Source organism: Odontesthes bonariensis, chromosome 23, assembly GCF_027942865.1.
Source record: "Odontesthes bonariensis isolate fOdoBon6 chromosome 23, fOdoBon6.hap1, whole genome shotgun sequence".
Taxonomy (NCBI): Eukaryota; Metazoa; Chordata; class Actinopteri; order Atheriniformes; family Atherinopsidae; genus Odontesthes; species Odontesthes bonariensis.
The window spans coordinates 31034412-31054016 of NC_134528.1; the positions used below are offsets into that span (position 1 = coordinate 31034412).

At 45.2% G+C, this 19605-nt stretch overlaps 1 protein-coding gene across 2 annotated transcripts in view; it reads right to left on the reverse strand.

Annotated features, from left to right (window-relative positions):
• Positions 1–19605, reverse strand: part of jmjd1cb (jumonji domain containing 1Cb) — a 189060-nt gene that overhangs the window by 51590 nt on the left and 117865 nt on the right. For both annotated transcript variants that reach the window (XM_075456812.1, XM_075456811.1), the window contains exons 3-11: positions 17866–17979; positions 9734–9839; positions 9445–9569; positions 8884–9027; positions 8384–8425; positions 6113–6392; positions 3329–3883; positions 2904–3243; positions 76–1018 (exon numbers count right to left, since the gene is read on the reverse strand). In XM_075456812.1, coding sequence (XP_075312927.1) covers positions 76–1018; positions 2904–3243; positions 3329–3883; positions 6113–6392; positions 8384–8425; positions 8884–9027; positions 9445–9569; positions 9734–9839; positions 17866–17979 — 2649 coding nt within the window. The remainder of the gene's footprint in view (positions 1–75; positions 1019–2903; positions 3244–3328; positions 3884–6112; positions 6393–8383; positions 8426–8883; positions 9028–9444; positions 9570–9733; positions 9840–17865; positions 17980–19605) is intronic.

Sequence of the window (19605 nt, forward strand, 5' to 3'; positions counted from 1 at the left end):
GGAAGGAGGCGACTCTGCTCTCCTCCAAGTCCAACCCTAACAATGGTAGAAGTGTGTGTGCATTCAGAGTCAGACCTGAAGGAACTGCTGCTGGTGTGTGGCTGCTGGGTGAGGGAGGGCGAGGTGGCCCAAACTGCCTGGGCTCTCCAGCCGAGGGTGTCCTCCGAGGAGAGATGCTGCCGGAGGGGCCATCGCTGGGAGCATTCCAGGGCTCAACAGGTGTGGGTGAGGTAAGGCAGAGGCAAGGAGGTGCGACGCAGCATGAGGGTGAGATGCAGTGGGGAGGCAGGGGGAGTGGGGGGAGGGGGGGTGCAAGGTGTGCAGGTGGGGATGAAGATAGGCTGTCACATGGTTAGAGGAGTTGGTTGAGGAGGGTGAACTGTCCGCGTCAGAGCGAACCAGTGCTGGGTCTCTGTAAACAGTGAAGGTCTCATTCTTATCGATGAGCAGCGGGTTCTTGGTGCTGCTGACTGTCGTCCCGGCAACCGCCTCCGAGCGCAACGGGACCGGCTTGAAACCAGAGCGCAAAGGTTCCGCTGACTCTACTTTATTGGACAAGCAGCCAGTCGGAGGTGGGGAAGTATCTGAATACCTCAGAATTTTATGTTTAAAGACTTCTGGGGAGGTGTTTGCTTTAGGTTTGGAGATGTCCAGCAGGGCCGGGTGGGGCTTAGCTTTAAGGTCAGCTGGGTTTGTGTTGGGGTAGGGGAGGTTCTGAGAGTTGTTGAGGTGCTGGGTTTTTTGTTTCAGAGAGTCCAGCTGAGCTAAAATGGGATTTGGGCTGGGGCTCATTTTGGGTTTGGCAACGTCAGGGGGGGTGGCTGTGTTGGTCTTGTGGGGGGCTGGGATCTGCGGTGGATGTTTTCTCGTCTGTTCACATGAAGATAGAGGAAGGCCAAGGTAGATGGATGTGTACTGTTGCAGTTGTGCGTGTTGCTGCTGATGAAGATGATGATGAGGAAGGACAGCTTTCTCTTTTTCCACCAGTGGCACATTTTCAGACATCGATGTGACAGGCCTTAGAAAAACATAGCAGAGGAAAGTGTTACACACATCTGTTGCATTCTTCTGTCAAACAATGAGTAACAAACAACAGTGCAGTTCCATCTTTCACTGACTGCTAATGATATCTTAACCATTAAAGAGGTCACAGCACAACATCCTTTCTGATATATACAACTGATACCATGACAGCCGGCTTGCGGCTTGTATCAGGTGCATAACCAGAAAGACCAAGCTGCACATGTCAAGATTTCTATCATCACGCCCTGAGATCCATCCATCCATCCTCTATAACCACTCAACCCAATGTGGGCTCGCGGGGGCTGGAGCCTGTCCCAGCTGTTGCTGGGTAAGGGCAGGGTACACCTGGACAGGTCCACTACAGTTAGTGCACCTACATGCTAAAGGTCTTTTTTATGTCCCAGCAGTAACAGGGACTGAGTTTATCCTCCTGTGTTGTTCACAGTAACAAAAGGTGTAAACATGCTACTTTTGCTGTAAAAAATGTATTACTGTTTTAACCTGGTGACTGAGGTTGGGTGAAATTAATGTGGAAAAATACACAGTCCCACTCTAATATTTGTCTGGAGCGCCTTTAGCTCTGATCCCAGCAGCATTGGCTGTGGCATCGCTTCTATAAGCTGCTGCCATGTCCCAGCATTCATTTCAGTTCATTTTTCACCAACATCTTGTAGTGATGATGGGAGAGTGGGACGGCTGGACTAAAGTCTTCTGCAGCACAGCCCAAAGCTTCTCAGGGGGCTTCAGGTCTGGACTCTGTGGGGCCAACCCATGAGTGAAATGATGTCTCCTGCTCCCTGAAGCACTCTTTCACAATGTGAGCCGATGAATCTGGGCATCGTCTTCTTGGAATATGCCGTGCCATCAGGTAAGATTCCACTGATGGAATGACCTGGTTATTCAGTATGTTCAGGGAGTCAGCTGACCTCAGTCTGTGGGCTCAGAACCTGGCTGAACCTGGACCTGACTACCTGATGCAGCCCCAGGTCATAGCCTGCCCCCACCGGCCTGTACGGCAGGCACCAGGCATGATGGGTGCAGCACTTCATCCGCCTTTCTTCTGACCCTGATGCGCCCATCACTCTGGAACAGGATCAATCTGGACTCATCAGACCACCTTCTTCCATGGCTCCAGGGTCCCATCTTTATGCTCCCTCTTTTTTCTGATTAGCCTCACTGATCAGTGGTTTTCTTAAGGCCACACAGCTGTTTAGTCCCCATCCCTGGAGTTCCCTTCTCATTGTGCATGTGGAGATGCTCTTACTTTCACTATCAAACAGCCCTGAGTTCTACTGGTGTTTTTCACCAAACGTTTAAGTGATCGGCGATCACGATCACTCAAGTTTTTCCTTTTTTTGACCACATCTCCTCCTCAAAGATGTTGCTTTCTCACTGTCCTTCCAGTTTTTAAGAACGCGTTGGACCGTTCTTTACCCAACTTGAGTAGTTTCAGCATTCTCCTTCGATGTTTTCTCTGCTGGATGCCTGCCAATAGTTTGACCCTTCTGAAACAGATGAAACATCTTTTCCTCGACCACAGGATGCGTTTCCTGACATGGTTGTTGAAGAAATGAGAAGCTGCTCGCTGCATCGCTTCCATAACTTGTTGCCAGCTGAAACATAATCCTCCATGCAGTAATTGTCCAATGGGAGGCTCCTACCTCTCTGCTTCATTAAAGCCAGGAGGCTTTTTTTGGACGGGCAGTGTACTTCTCCTGAGGAAAGCGTTGGCAGAAATCTCATGACTTACCGGTTGCAGACAGTATAAACATGAAGTTACAACAATGCATGGACATGTTTTCTACAGAAATATATAGATTCCTTACACAGTGGTGCAAAACAGTTTGTGAAACTCTTTATTTAGTCAGAAACATTATTACCTAATGACTTCAGAGGAAGCAAACTCCATCTTGCTGCTTAAGCTCTTGGCTGATGTAATGCCACCTCCCATAATGCCTTGCTGCTTGATGTGAGGCTCCACGTCCGTCCTGCGGCATCCCTCTGAGGGAGAGGGTGATGGAGGGACAGGAGGCGAGGAGACGGGGGACGGGTTGAGGGGGATGTAAGGTGAGAGGGCTGTGGACTCGGCCTGGGAGGCCAGCAGAGCGGACACTGCCTCGGAGCTCTCCTGGTGGACGGTGGCCTGGGCGTCCTCTGTGATGTCGATGACGCCGCTGCCCTGGAAGTGTGACAGTGACGGTGTCTGGGATCGAGACGATGCTAAAGCAAAATAAAAACAAACATTACTAAAACACCTGGTTAGCATGATGTGACAGGAGGCCCCCAGCAGCTGCGTGTGACCCACCTTTCACAGTGCCCTTCATGTTCTCCATGAAGCCCCGCGGGGCCGCATCACTTGTCTGAGGGGTCTGCTGCAGCGGAGACTGGCTGATCTGTGTAACTGCCACCAGCTCCTCCTCCTCCTTTGTTATTACTTTACCCGGGTCCTTTATCACGCTCTTCTTGATGTCCTCTGCTGACTGAAGCTCCGCCCATGGGGATATGCGACCAATAACAGATGAGGGATCGTTAATCTTAGGTCCCTTCATCAGCGGCTTCTCATCCTCCTCCATTTTGGAAATGGCACTTTGTATTACATCACTGCTGCGAGGCTTTAACTCATTCTCAGAGCTGTGCCCTGAGGAGGAGGAAGAAGATGAAGAAGATGATGATGAGGAAGATGAGGAAGAAGAAGAGCATGAGGAGTGGATATCCCTCCCTTTGTGTGGGTTTTCTGAGTCACTGCTCTCAGACAGATCAGATGTCATGTCTGTCTTCAGCCTCTTGAGACCTGCCCTCTTTTCATCTTCTTCACCTTTCCTGCGTTTGTTCACTGCCTGCTTCACCTTGGACTTCGACTCTGGACAAATGGAAAAAAAATAGGTGAAGTGAATCTTCCAGATTGCAGGCGTTTACCTCCAGTAAATCATTTTGAGTTGTGATATGAGCCGTGCGTACACTCAGCTCCTCAGGTCCTGAACAGACTTACAGTGTTTCTCTATCATCCATTCACACTCACACAACAACAGTTCTCCCACAAGGCAGTGCAGTGCCTGACATCCACAGTTACCTGGGGTGCAACAACACTTCCGGGACCCTTTTCCATCACATGGCACTGAAGCGTGCTGGTGTGTTTGCGCTGCTGCAGAGAATTGAAAACACCCAGAGGAGATTTTCTCTGACCATTCCACATTCTGCTTCCACACATTTTACAAAGGCATAAATGTTTAGAAGCATTCATTTTTCCCCCCAGATTTTTTAGCCTTGCATAAATACACAAATCCATCCATCCATCCATTTTCTACACCCGCTTAATCCAATGTAGGGTGGCAGGGGGCTGGAGCCCATCCCAGCAGTCATTGGGTGAGAGGCGGGCTACACCCGGACAGCTCACCATCACAGGGCCACACAGAGACACACCAGACACACACACTCACTCCCACTCCGAGGGACCATTTAGAGACACTCATTAACCTGACATGGATGTTTTTGGATGCTACCGAGTGATAAACTCAGTAAGTTTTGGGCAAAGAAAGCCCATCAGGGCAACCTGATAACCCTTAATTCATCTGCCTTGGAGGAACAGTACAGATGAATTCTGTTGTGTTTTCTTAAAAAGTTTTTTTTTTATAGGAGGTTAGAAGCCAACATTATGCAAGAGAATCATAACAATGTCTAAATCCTTATTTTCTTTTTAAAGCCTCCTTAGCAGGGTGTTGAACAACCATCCCACAAGAGCGTGGCATGTGGCTATAGCTACTGATAGCACCTATTATCAAAGAAAAAAAATAAAAATAAATAGGAATATAAATTACAATTCTATTGATGAAACTCCATGAAATTGTCAGTTTTGTTTTCTGTTCAATTCTCTCACTCTTGTCAGAGTAAAACATGTGGCACCATGGCGTGAATGTGGAATGTAGTACTACCATGAATAAGGCAACTGGACTTGTTCTTGGATCTTCAAGACGTTTCAGCTCTCATCTGAAAGGCTTCTTCAGTTCTGAACTAGAAGGTGGGGAGGATCAGCTGATAAGCAGAGAGGGTCGTTCCAGTCACATGTGTCACTGAGCCCCCCGACCAATGAGCATGTTGTTGGAGTCATTATCACCTCTGAACTGTCGACCTGTCTGAAAGGGCGAGTTCTGGCCACAGCATCCAAGGTGGGAATGATTGGGAACCTGCCTGGGGAGGAGAGACCATGCTGCTCTGTAGGTGAGGGAAGGTGATACCTGAGACCACCTCCTCTGTTCAAAGATGCTTTTTCCAGTTCAACGTAGATGGCTTCCTTGACTCCTCTCTCAAACCATCTGTCTTCTCTGTCCAGACTGTGGACATTACTGTCCTCAGAGTGTCCCTTCTCCTTCAGATGGAGGTGCGCTGCTGAGTGTGGACCTGGAGAGGTGGCTCTCCTACGCTGTGCCACGTTCTTGTGGAGCTGTTGTTGGTCTCTCCTATAAAGAGATCTGCACACTCCTCGCTGCACTGCGCTGCACTGCAGTGACACATGTGACTGGAACGACCCTCTCTGCTTATAAGTGGTTGAATGATTATGATTACTATAACCTGGATGACTGATAATCTGCATCAACACAATGTACTATGATTGTCAAGTAAATTTGGGCATAAGAAGATGACAAAAGCCCAACTGTTTTGCTTGGTGGACTCTAAATGAATAAAAATAACACACACCTGTTGTTTTCTGTGATGTGAAAAACATTCAAATAGCTCTGATCCAAAACAGAAATACAAACAAATATACACAACAGAACTTGGACAGTCACGTGTGTCAATACACTGTTTATTTTTATCAGGCTGGGTGAAGCAATCTGAACACAGACTCCATTCAGCTTTTGTATCAGGATCCAATGTAACATGGTGCAAGTTACACTAAAGAACCTTCAGATGGGGAAGAACTATATCGCTTACTTATCGTAGTTTTTCAAAGATGCTTTCTACACAGAGTGTCATTCATTTTACTTTGTGTAGAAAGGTTAGCTGCACAAAGCACCCGAACGAGCTCGCTGCTCCGACCCAGCCTTACCTGTGAGCATGCAGTCAGCTGACCTGGAATCTGTGGTGGTCTCACCTTGCCCTGCGTTCTCTTCTCTCCTGTCCTTGTCCTCTTCTGGAACACTGCTGTCTGACCCTTTCCTCCTGGAAGAGCGGGAGTTGCGCAGCTCTCGGGGCTCTCTGGGCTCTCGCCCGTGCCCACCTGGTGACTGGTGGGCCTGGCTGAGTGGCTGCTGGATTTGCTGCGGCTGACTCTGCTGTTGGGAGGCCAGCGCCACCTGGGAGCTTTTAGGGTTGGGTCCTGATGAAGTCATAACGGGGCGAGGGCTGTTGGCTTGGGCTCTTGTGTAATGACTCTGTTGGAATAAAATAAGCTACATTAATACCTGCAGTAAAAAGAGCTCTAAATATGAGAAATGACAGACTGAATATATACAAAGAGTTACTCCAAAGTTTATTAGGTACACCTCTAGAATCCCAAATACACAGGAGCCAAAATACTAACTTCATTTTTTGGACCTTTAAAATAGAGCAGGGTGATACTTTAATAATCCAGATCAGGAAATGATAATAATGCTGTGAAAATGAACACATTCTAGTCATTAGTCAGCGGCTATACACAGTGGTTGCACAGAGCTATGACTGAGTGCAGCTCTGCTGAGGTGGAGCTTAAGAAGCCAACTGAACACTTGATTGTTTAATCACTATGTGTTGTAGAGGGAATGCATTGCCGTCCTCTATGACCGACTTCAGCTGCATTCAGATGCTGCAAAGCAGATTGTTCTCTCCTCCACACACTGACAGAAGATATGAAACGTCTTGGAGCAGACACTGAAGGACCTAAGCTTCTATTGGAAGGACAGTCTGTTCTTACAGGCATGTAGTCCAGGTAAACCTCCACCACATCAACCCTTTGTGCCAGAATAGAAATAGTTTCCTGGTCATCCATAAAATCCATCTTGATCACATTCCAGATGAGGTGACTGCTTCCACACCATGCCATAAAGTGTTTGACCAGTTCCCTGTACTCGGCCTCTTGTCCATCACAGTCTTTTTTTTTTAAATCACTTTTATTAAATTCAATTCAATTCATTTTTATTTATATAGCGCCAAATACAACAAATGTAATCTCTAGGCACTTAGATAATAAAGTCCAATTCAAGCCAATTGGAATTCAATTCATTGTAATCATAATTATTCATAAAATAATCCAATTCGTTCATATAGAGCCAATTCAAAAACAATTTCCTAGCTAAGGAAACCAACAGATTGCACTGAAACTTTTTCTTTTTCGGTCCAATCTCCCGTCCTGAGCGTGCCTGAGGCGACTGTGGAGAGAAACGACCGTTTATAGATTGTAGTTTGTTTTACTGTTGACCCTAGCTGGAATCTGATCCATTGTCTATAGTCAAATATTAACATCTGAAATATACAACTAAACTCTGAAGCTACTTGACTTTTAATTGTCAAATTTAATTGATATTTAAGAAACGCAAGAAACTTTCATTTTCAGAATTTTACAATATATGTTTAGTCACTGAACGGTGGTTAACAGCTGAAATGAAACCAGCAACCTCCCTTCATAGTTAGAAATATTACATGGGCAAAAGCGCAACAAAAAGCAGGATTCCTGATGATAGATGTTGAAAATGTAGAATTATTTTCCTCCAAACTGTAATAACTCTTCTGAAAAAGGGAATTTAACAAAAGCTCAACAGTAAAACCTCCAAAAAGGCAGAATGTAAACAGTCCTACTGGATCAGCTGGAAACACATCTCAGCATATTGGACTTGCTTACAACAGTGATTATGAGCCCGCTGGATATCACAAAGTCTCGTACCTTTGTCTGTTTTAAAAGATGAAATGGTCCACAAACATTAGTAATACAACCATGGAAACAATTAGCTGGCGAGACACAAGTAGAAGCCCAAGCTGGCTCTCTGCAGCACAGTCAGAGGGTGAACAGAAAGGTACCACTGAGGCTCTGTTGTACACAAACAATATAGCAGCTGGTGATGGGATATGGCAAAAATATCCCATCCCGTTTCTCTCCACATTGTGATGCCTCACTATCGCTCAGGATTTGTTACTCTAACTGGTTGCAGCTCTATCCAACTGCATGTGCGACTTTGCCTCTTGATAACCTCCCTTGGACAAAAAATGAACTGAGTTTTCAGACTGATTGGCATTTTTCTGGTGATGACAAGCAGAGACACCAGGTAAAAGTTTCAATTATCTAAAACAAGAATATTCATGTACAAATCAAGTCTGTCAACCCTGCACTAAAACATTCTCAGTACATTTCCAGTACAGCATTGGTCTGGAGGGGGTGGGAATTTAGGGATACCTGAGAGTTGCCAGTGGTCCCGCCGGGTCTCCCTCCTGCCATCTTTAACATACAAAAAAGAACAGGAAAAAAAGGAGAGAAAAATAACAAAATGAAACAAAAATGAAAAAATAAACAAATAAGGGACAAGGAGAGATCGAGTTAATGACTGCGGGAGCAGAACTGACTAGGAGCTCCTTTCAAGTGAGTCCTGTGAGACAACCCAACAGCTAAACTCAAGTCATCAGTAGAAACAGCAGACACATGAAAGGAGCCGACTGTTAATCAGAGTAATGGACAATGTTTCAGTTTGAAGACCAAAGAATAAATAAATAAGGAACATTTTTTCTTCTTTTACTAAATTTAAGATTATGTCGACACATGCAGTTGATTTTTTAGTGTACTTACTGTGACCAACCTGGGTATGGCAGTCCTATTGTGTTTCCAATGTATTCTTCTTTTATATCATCTATCTACCATCCACTAGTAGGTTTTAGGGCTGCTGTGGGTCATGTACTCACGTGGGCGGTGTTGTTGTTCTGGCTGGATCGTGACCTTCGCCTGGAGGTGATGCCAATGTTTTCTCCTTTCAGAAGAGAGTGGACCACGTCATCAAGAAAGGTCATCTGGACCATAGATGGATCCACATTCTGAGGCTCTAGCACCTGAATACACATCATATTCACTTGGCACTGTGTACACTTTATCCAGAGGTTTGTTCCAGACAGAAAGTTTTATTAAACACTGAACCCAGCCCTGAGCCTGAGAAAGGTCCAGAGCAGCTCATGACAGTCACTTCTGTCCACTCTGAATGGGAGTTTAGTACATCTATGAGTGATGAGAACCAAAAGCCATCATCAATGGAGCCCTGATACTGTGGGTCACCATGGTAACAGGTGAACACAGAGCACAGTCAGCATGTTATTGCAGTAGAAATATGAGTGAATATCATGTGGATGCTAAGCAAACTTCCTTTTCTATTAATCAAACATTTTTATTAAATGCATACATATGCCCACACATATAAAGTGTATACATTGATTTAATAAACCCCATTCCAATACATATTGTGAAAATTGTACCTGGTCATTCATAACAACCATGTTTCGACTAAAGAGGTCGTGGTGTGTAATGATGCCAGTGAACCATTGGGTGGCCGAGTCTTGTCTGTACACGCGCACACGGTAGCCGTTCAATGAGTAGGGTCCTGGGGGCAGCAAGAAACAGATCCAACAGTTACAGCATGGCACGGCACGGCAGAGCAAACTCTGCACACAGTCAACTTAAGAGGATAATCAAACATGTCAGCAAAAAATGGGAAATTTCTACAATGTTGAAAAAAATGACAATGCTACTTAATGTGACTCTTACCCTGCATAAATATTTCCTGCACCTTCTGGTCTTTGAGCCAGCCCTTCACTTCTTCATGGAGCTGAGGGTTGTCTCTGAACACTGGGCTCTGACTATCCACCTCGTCCTGAGGGACACATGCAGGACATCAGAGAATCAGCTGCCAACTAAAAACCAAACAGTGCTTTCTACTGAGGCTTTAACATTTTATATAGTGGCTCAACTTGCTGAGAGCTAAGCAGCATGAGACAGTGGGGCTCCCATACCTTATTTCTACTGTCCGGTGGCTACAGAAGCATGCTCTAAAAATCATCCCAACTTAATAATTGCATAAAAATGGAATGTTTGTGATAAAAGCAAACGGGTTATCCCAGTTCATGCTCCATCCTTATAATATAATATATTCATAATATGCCCAGTGCAGCCACAGCCCGATGTGTCGGGCACTCAGCAGAATAATAATTATGATAATAACTCTGATTTGTATAGCGCCTTTCTAAACACCAAAGGACGCTTTACATGGTAGGGTTACGCAGATAGACAGACAAAACATAAAGCAGACTGAAGGGGGTTCACAGAGCTTGTGGTTGGACAAGTAGTTATTGAGTTGGACCGCTACTGCCTTTTCCAAGATTTTATTTCGGAGCGAATGATTGGAGATCAGCCGGCAGTTGTTATAGTCCTCTGGGTCCGAAGCTGGTTTCTTTTAAATGGGACTGACTGAGGCTGTTTTGAAGCAGGAGGGGACAGTGCTGGTTTCCAGTGAGCTGTTAATTATGTCCACCGTGATGGCAGATAGGGCAAGCAGACATGTTTTGAACAGTGCAGAAGGGATATGGTGAAGGTAACAGGTGGAGATGTTGGCTTTTGTGGCTAATCTAGTCCCAAGGGGGGCATCCACTGGCTTGAATGTAGAGAAAGAGTACTTAGGCAGGCTGGCAGAGGGTGAGGCAGTCATGTGTGCAGGGGAGGGAGTCCAAGCCAGGAGCTGCTGATGGATAAAGTCAACTTTTGCCTCTAACTACAGGAACTTGGAATCGCGGTCATAGTCCCCTTTGGGTTGGTGGACATAAATGGAGTAAACGGTTGATGGCGGAGAAAAAAGGCTCTGGGATGGTTCTGATGGTTGCCCATGAGCGTAGAAGAGTATTGCTCCATGGCTCTGAAGAGGGCTTTCTCTTTGTAAAACTCCAGGTGGAGAGCAAGGCCATCCCATGTTATTGCTGCCCCCTGCATAGTTCTTTGTACCAGCAGAGCTGAGGAAGCCTCTGACTGAACACACTCTGATGTTTGACCACCACAGTATGTGCTGTAGAGTGGGCACAGCTCCAGAGCAGGCCCCAGCACAGAGCCAGCCTTCTTTATCACTTTGTTCACTTTCTCTGAGTCTCTGATGCTGCTGCCCAACAGATGCTGCAAAGAAAACGATCCCCAAAAAACTTTGATTCATTTATTTAAACTGTTAGTTATGCATCATATTGCTACAAACATTGAGCAACCTAATCTTTCCCAAGAAGTTCTGTTCTGTCTCTCCTAAAATTGAAATGAAAAATAAAGTTATAAGAGAAGTTATAAGACAGCCTCAGTGTTGCATTTGCCGTCCAGTCATATGTCCAGGTAAACTCTTCACCATCTACACCTCTTCTCCAAGGATAGAAATAGTGTTTGGTTTATTCCTGGTCCTCCTAAAATCCACAATCATCTACAGTATTTTGCATCGAATACATTGAAGAATAGGTGATTGATGCTGTATCATGTTAGAAAGAGATCAACCAGTTCCCTGTACCCAGCCTCTTGTCCATCACTGATACATCCACCAGCTGCAGAGTCATCAGAGCATTTCTGGAGATGGCAGGACTCTGAGTCCTACTGGAAGTCTGAGGTGTACAGAGTGCAGAGAAACAGTGAGAGTACAGTCCCCTGTGGTGCTGCTGTGCTGCGGACCACCTTCTCAGACACACAACCCTTCAGCCTCACACACTGTGCTCTGTTTGTCAGGAAGTCAACAATCCAGGCGGTTGTTATTAAAAGCACTGGAAAAATAAGTGAACATGATCCTCACAGCCTGCTTTAAGTGGATGATGGTGGGCTTGTTGGAGCAGCGTGTCTTCACTGCCAGCCCCAGGATGATAAACAACATGCAGTCAACCCATTCATTACCATCTTTAGGTCATTGGTTCTTTCATCAATCTGATCCTCTTCCTCCTTAAAGTCTGTGATCCTCAACAACACATCTCACACTGTTCTTCTGGAGTTGGTTTGCCAGCTTAGTTCAGTCCACCTTCTCATTCTCTCTCATCTTCTTTTAAAACTATTTCTGAAGAGCTGTTAGTATGTATCCAACATTATTTCAGACAGAGACAGCGCGTGTGTGGTAGAATTAGGTCAGAGCCGTGAGTCAGCACTAATAGTTTCACTATCTGTCTCCTGTTCCTCTGCCGCAGCACAACCAACACAGCAACAGGAACATGCTAAGTTGAGCAGCAGCTGGAGCTGGCTCACCAAACAGTGACTTCATTCAAGACTTAATGCCAAACAGATTGTAGCCCCGTCCTCCTCCCTCGTCTTCCTGTTGGACTGAATAAACAGAAGGGAGTGGCTATGGACTGGCTGCTGGGAGTGGGCGAGTCAATGAGCTGGTTGCAGCTCTGTATGATTGAAAGATCTTTCAGAGAATAGGCAGCTCTGTGCGAGCATTGGTGCTTGGTTGGAGAAAGAATCTGTGTGGATGAGCTTCTCTGAAGTCAGTGGAGTCGGTTACACTTTGTGGCTCCCACTCTCCCTCACATGGACTGGACACCTGAGAAGGAGTAGTATGTCAGTGAGGGTCTGGCTGTAGTACCTTTTCACATATCTGTGCTACAAAAACACGCGTGTTCACCTTGGGTAATTCACACATACCCAACAGGCGGCGCAGCTCTGCATTGCTACATTTAGAAAGCCAACATTGTGGAATCAGCTGAGAAAAGATGCATCCTGTTTGGTATCGTTGGTGCTGAAAACAGTGGTGCTGGAGGGTGTGAGCCTCTGGGAGCCTCTGGGAGCCTCTGGGAACCTCTGGGAGCCTCTGGGAACCTCTGGGAGCCTCTGGGAGCCTCTGGGAGCCTCTGCTTCCGCTGTAATGGCTGTGCTTTCCACTGGTACTGGTCTCCATGCTCTGTTCAACCTGTTACCTGGCCACCTTAAGCTGGGTCCTGTCAGCTATGACAGCTGTTGGAAACCTGGAGGAGGCTGCGTAACTGTCCATGTTAATGCTGCAATCTTTGACTTTCATCATCATGTCAACACATGAGCTTTGACGGTCACATGGAACCTTGCCAGAGTAAATTGTAACATACAAGAAATATTCAATTGTATTTGTATCTTTTTTTGCAATATAACGTCAAATTGTATACAGCTCGTCTTCTTCTATACAATGTTATAGGCTCCACAGTGCTTATTTCTCTATCACACACCAAAACATGGAAGGCAACATGGGGCTCAGTGTCTTGCTCCAGACACCAGGACAGGTGGTCCAGTAAGTCAGGAATGGATCCACTGAGCTTCCGATTGGCTGACGGCTGCACTTCCTCCTGAGCTGCAGCCACCCTTACCCAGTATACAATCCCATCTCACATGTAGCTACATGTAGTTCTTCCCAACACCTTTGCAGGCATGGCTGAGCAAAGCTTGATTAACGTTAATGGGAACGGTCTGTATGAACACATGACACCATTACTGTGAGGGCCACAGTGTGATGGAATTACGGAACAGGAATTTGTCTGCATTACAGCCTTACTATTTGATCAACATGAGCCTGATGTGGTCTATGCAATATGTAACCCCCTGCTGCCAATCAGTGGTGTAGTGTAAATCAAATGATAAGCACCATACACAGTGGGAAATATCCATCAATTCTACACCTCTCAAAATAGTGAGGTCTGAACTTGACTAAAGAAACATTGAGGTTTTAAATGGTATGATAAGTGTGCCTATGTGTGTAAACCTAAGTTGAGTTAAGTTAGAATAGAAACAATTTCCTGGACTGTCACAGTCATCATGTGTGTGTGTGTGTGTTGGTGTTCTGAAGTCAGTTGGACAGGACACTAAAGATTAAGAAGACAGTATCCTGCACCAGAGGGGGCTATAAACTAACTCTGGAACAAACACTGCCAGAATTAAAACAAAAACCTCTGTAGGGATTAAGTTGTACTTAGAGAAAAAGAACTCCAATTTTACCACTAAGGATTCAATAATTCCTTTCCTCAACAAAGTTGCTGCTATTGTTTTTCATTTGGTCAATCTGCGTGTGTCGTCATGGCAAAGCGGACTCCTGCAGAACACTGAAGCAGATGTGGTTCTGAGCACACGTTTTTAGATGTTTTCAGAGCCTGATATTTTGGAGAGGAAAAGCGAACGTTTGAAACATCTCCTCCAGACTTCTCAGACTACGGTCTCCAGAAGATGACAGAGTGACAGAGTGTGGCAGTTAATCTTTGCAAGTGAATACTGATAAATTACTGCATCACAGTCTGCTCTGCTGACCTTCAGCTGAGGCATTAACCAGCACAGACATAAGAAATACATCAGGGAGAATATCACAAATGTTTCATACAACAATATGATCACATCTGTGTTTACTGACTGAAGAACATTTGTAATGGCTGACATGTCAGAGTCAGCTCAGAGCATGAGTCAGCAGAGGACCAGCAGCAGCAGAGATCTGAAACAAAGCAGAAACCAAAGCAACACGTCTCAGACTGCTCTTAAAGGGATAGTTCGCCTCTTTTGACATGAAGCTGTATGACATCCCATATTAGCAACATCATTTATGAACATCTTCTTACCCCCTGCTGCGTCCTGTGAGCCGAGTTCCAGTTGAGTTTTGGTGTTGATGAAGGTAGTCCGGCTAGTTGGCTGGGGCCACAAAAATAAAGCGTCTTGCTTCTCAAAACAATATGCGTTCAAAAGAGTAATACATTTGCATCACAAAATCGTTCTCCAGGAAAAAGTCAGATCTCACAATGGCTTGGCCCTATTTTTGCCTCCCTTCATATCACTGCGTTCAGCCACCTGCCGAAAGCCGCACCTGTTACGGTGTTTGCTGCTCGGAAGCAGGGGACTGCTCGCTCTGCACAGTTTACACAGCACGCAGTGATACAAAGGTAGAGAGAAATAGGGCCAAGCGATGTGAGGTCTGACTTTTTTCCTGGAGAACGATTTTGTGATGCAAATGTATTACTCTTTTGAACGCATATTGTTTTGAGAAGCAAGACGCTTTATTTTTTAAGCCCCAGCCAACTAGCCGGACTACCTTCATCAACGCCAAAACGAGGCTGGAACTCTGCTCACAGGACGCAGCAGGGGGTAAGAAGATGTTCATAAATGATGTTGCTGATATGGGATGTCATACAGCTTCATGTCAAAAGAGGCGAACTATCCCTTTAAGCACAAAGTGATGAGCGAGGGTGTGCGTACAGGACACAGTCATCCCATCAGGGACACACACAGAAGCATACAACAGCCTGTAGAGCAATGACACACATTTCCAACTCTTCCACATTACTGAAGGGTATCTAACTGCCAGCTCTGGACTTACTGTATCTACTCTGTGGCTGTGTAGTCAGTAATGAATGTGAATGTGTTGGTGTGTATTGAAGTCATGTGTCACTCAGGGCACCGACGGCTGCTGAGCACATTGGCTTTATGTTCCCCATAAACTCTGGCAGTGTATAGGGCACAGCCCCCAGCCATGGCTGCTGTGGGGGGCCAACCGCTCTTTAGAATGAAAGAAATCTTCAGATAGCAACTAATTGTGAAAGACTTTGTTGTTTTCGACACACTGACATTCACTCAACTAAAACAGAAGTCAGTCTGAATTTGTTTTTTTCAGGGCAAGTATAACAACACAGCACAGACAAAAAGCTCATTTCAAATCCTTTCCCTCTCGGGAGCTCTTCTCTTCCTTAATCCCGTAAACTCTACATGGTCATTTGAAATTCAATGCTTCCACACTCAATCACAATTAAATCAAATCAAAAATCAAATATTTATCCCTAAAGGAAATTCCATTGTTGCAGAAATCATTCCAAGCTTTCATAATAAGCAGTGATTGAAAGTCCTGTATCTTTCTTAATTGCAGCAGAGCTGAAGAAGCCTCTGACTGACCACACTCTGTTGTTTCAACATGATGTTATGGAGAGGATGGTCGTGTTGTTCTTTTAACAAACAGCTCCAGGGGCTCCAGAGCAGCCCCCAGCACACAGCCAGCCTTCTTTATCAGTTTCTTCAGGTTCTGAGTCTCTGGCTCTGATGCTACTGCCCAACAGATGCTGCAAAGCAGATTGTTCTCTCCACCACAGACTGATGGAGGATATAAAACATCTTGCTGCTTCATTTTGCTACAATTTTCTCAAGAAGTACACAACTGTTATGTCCCTTCTTGTAGACAGCCTCAATGTTGCATTTGCGGTCCCGTCTTTTCCATATTTTTCCTTTTGGATAAATTGAATTAAACACTTTTCCTTAAACCTCCGGGTATCTGTATTCTTCAACCACCTCTTCATCTAGGATGGACTCTTGGTACTCCTAAAATCCACAATCATATCTTTTGTTTTGTTTGACCCCAAACAGATCCCTGAGGTACCCCACAAGGCAGAACTGTTGTTTCAGACATCAAATGATTCATACAATCATGTATTAATGATTGACTACCACCCATTGATGAAGTAGATGCAGTAGCTACTGCTCCTCTGGACACAGAGCCCCAGGAGTATGAACCCAGTGGATTGCTGCCCATCGGCAGCAGGGAGACCCCTAGGCCCGGACCAACAGTCAAACCCTCATCTCTCTAGATGAAGCTACTCGGGTAGATTTCTTCCTTCGCCCAAACGACTATTAGGACAGTCGGTGGTTCGGTGTGGAACAAGAAGATGTTTGAACACCTGTGGAGGCATCCCAAGGCGCAGTGTCATGGAGAACTGATGAGAGTGAGGTAATCCACTGTAACCATTCATGGGCCACTTCCATGTATCTGGTTAGTTCGGCACCTTTGCTTTGAAACTCACTGGAGAGCCACAAAATATCTTCTAACAGGTCAACAATTCTTGTTAGCTTCCCTGAGCTTTGTATCACCTCTGGGGGACAAACATGAGTCCATGGGCACAGCCATTAGCTAGCTTGTTTTGGCTAACAGCGGATCGGTGGCAAAAATCTGTTTATCGCAAGCAAAAAAAAGTCTGTGAAAAGGCCCAATCCTTGAAATATCAAAACAATGAAACATAAAAAACAAAAAATACACACAAAAACTTGTGAAGCTACTGCAACTCACGGCCAGCTTGGTGCGGCACATCAGCATTCAAATGCACACCTGCCATTACTAACATACCAATGAGCGTGAAAGGAATAGTTCTGAACAAAGTAAGCATCCTCTTTAATTCACCGCACTAAAGCACAGTTTCTTTTTGTATCATTTTCCATCTTCATGTTGGAAACTTTCCATTTAATTTGACAAGGCTGACAGGAAACCTTTACTTCAGCCCTCTCCAGATGAATTAATAAGCCAGCTCAGAGAAAAATTCCAAACTCTGATAACTGATTACTTAAGAGGGTTCAATTTTCAAAGCTATGGAAGCATAATACATGGGCGGGGTAAAATGAGCTCCTCTGACAACCAAAAGGAATCAAAAGTAAAACTATAAAATGATAATGAAGCATATGTGCAGTACTGTGACGGTAGGTGGTAGTGATGCGCAGGCCAGGGTTCTGTAATATTTTCCCCTTCAGACCCAAAAAAAATGTTTATCAACCACCCAGAACCAACCTGATATCATTGCAGGTCTAAGTCTTATTCTCCAATTCTATCCCACCCTGGTATCTGAACCCTGTCTATTAAGCTAAGTATATGGGGGTATTGAGGTTGGGGTTAGGTGGAGTAGTCAGGACAGACATCTGTAACCTTTTTGGTGTGCATGTTGAGGGAAAGACTGAGAATTACAGCGAGCAGAAGAGATTGTGCAAGTACACACAGTATACACGACTGAATGCACAACTTTTGTAAAGTAGAAATAACTTTGCTGCTTTTTCACCTTTTAACCCCATCCAACCCGCAATATATTATCTAATAAGTTTAAGAAGAAATAAAGGAGTATTTTCTGTGCGCGTATGGACATTACCTGGTATGGTTGGTAGGCTGAATGGTCAATCAGGAAATCCAGTTGTCGGTCCAACAAAAATTCCACTGCTGTTACTGACGACAACAGGTTCTTCCCCACCACAGGTTTAAATGCCTGCAAACACAAAATACACAGGGTAATCGATCAAAATGACACTTATTGATATCCGTGGGACATATTTATATGATAGTAAAACTATCGGAATCTTACAGCTGAAAAAAATGTAGAAATATTCAGTAAAATTTGTTACATTTGGGGGAAACAGTTCCGGTAAACATTGCAGGTACATTGGATTTCGGAGCTCCGCTTCTTTGTAACATCGCAAGCAAATGTCAGAGAAATAAAGACAGGAAAGGAAGAATGGAAGAAAAGGAGGGATGGAGGAGAAAGAAAGCTTTATAGCAATGAACGAACAAATGAGAAGAGAAGTTTGATGTTGTGCGTTTAACACACTCCTGATGATGTGCTCAGCTGTTACTGCACATACAGACTGCACACTGCCCAGCTCCTCGCCTTCTTTACAACTGGATCAGGGTCTGGGTCAGGGTCAGGGTCAGGGTCAGGATCAGGGTCAGGGTCAGGATCAGGGTCAGGGTCAGGGTCAGGGTCAGGATCAGGATCAGGATCAGGATCAGGGTCTGGATCAGGGTCAGGGTCAGGGTCAGGATCAGGGTCAGGATCAGGGTCAGGATCAGGGTCAGGGTCAGGATCAGGGTCTGGATCAGGGTCAGGATCAGGGTCAGGATCAGGATCAGGGTCAGGATCAGGGTCTGGATCAGGGTCAGGGTCAGGATCAGGATCAGGGTCAGGGTCAGGATCAGGGTCAGGGTCAGGATCAGGATCAGAGTCAGGATCAGAGTCAGGATCAGGGTCAGGGTCAGGATTAGGGTCAGGGTCAGTATCAGGGTCAGGATCAGTATCAGGCTCAGGATCAGGGTCAGGGTCAGTATCAGGGTCAGGGTCAGTATCAGGGTCAGGGTCAGTATCAGGGTCAGGATCAGGGTCAGGCTCAGGATCAGGGTCAGGGTCAGAGTCACTTCCTATTTTTTCTGATATCAGAAAATTAGCCAAAAATCAATGTACAAAGTGAAGAGTAGGTATGGGTTGGTTTCCCATAATTTTACTATATTTAGCATCATCTCCAAAGGCTGTGTGGTATTCGAGAACTCCACACAAGGTAGGTAAAGTTGGAAGGAGTTGGAAGGCAGGCAACGCAATCCCATTTCTGCTCTAATTCAGTTTCTTTTAAATTGAAATGACATTACACTTCATCTCCTTATCTTTTCTCTAAAATGATTTGCGCACGCACACACACACACACACACACACACACACACACACCTGGGTCACATCTGAAACAGAGAACCAGGAAAAAGCATACTGTCACTGTACATTTCCAGACCAGCATTGGGAGAGTGACTAAACACAGGAAAGACACACAGATTAACTAAAGGTACACACCAGCTCCCAATGAGCAACAACATCCAAAGGGAAAGACAATGGCATAACCGGTGTCTTTAAACACACAACACATCCTCTGCTGTCCTGTGTGTGGGAATAATTCAGAAAGAGAAGTGGAGCAGCATGTAAAGGAGATGAGCAAGCTCATGCATGGAAAGAGGCTACCACCCACCCACACATGTTAAAGCTCTGGCACCCAAAAGACCTTCACACAGCTCTATCATCAGTGTATCCAAAATAATCAAGGAAGTCATTTAGTTATCTTGTGCAGGTGGGAAA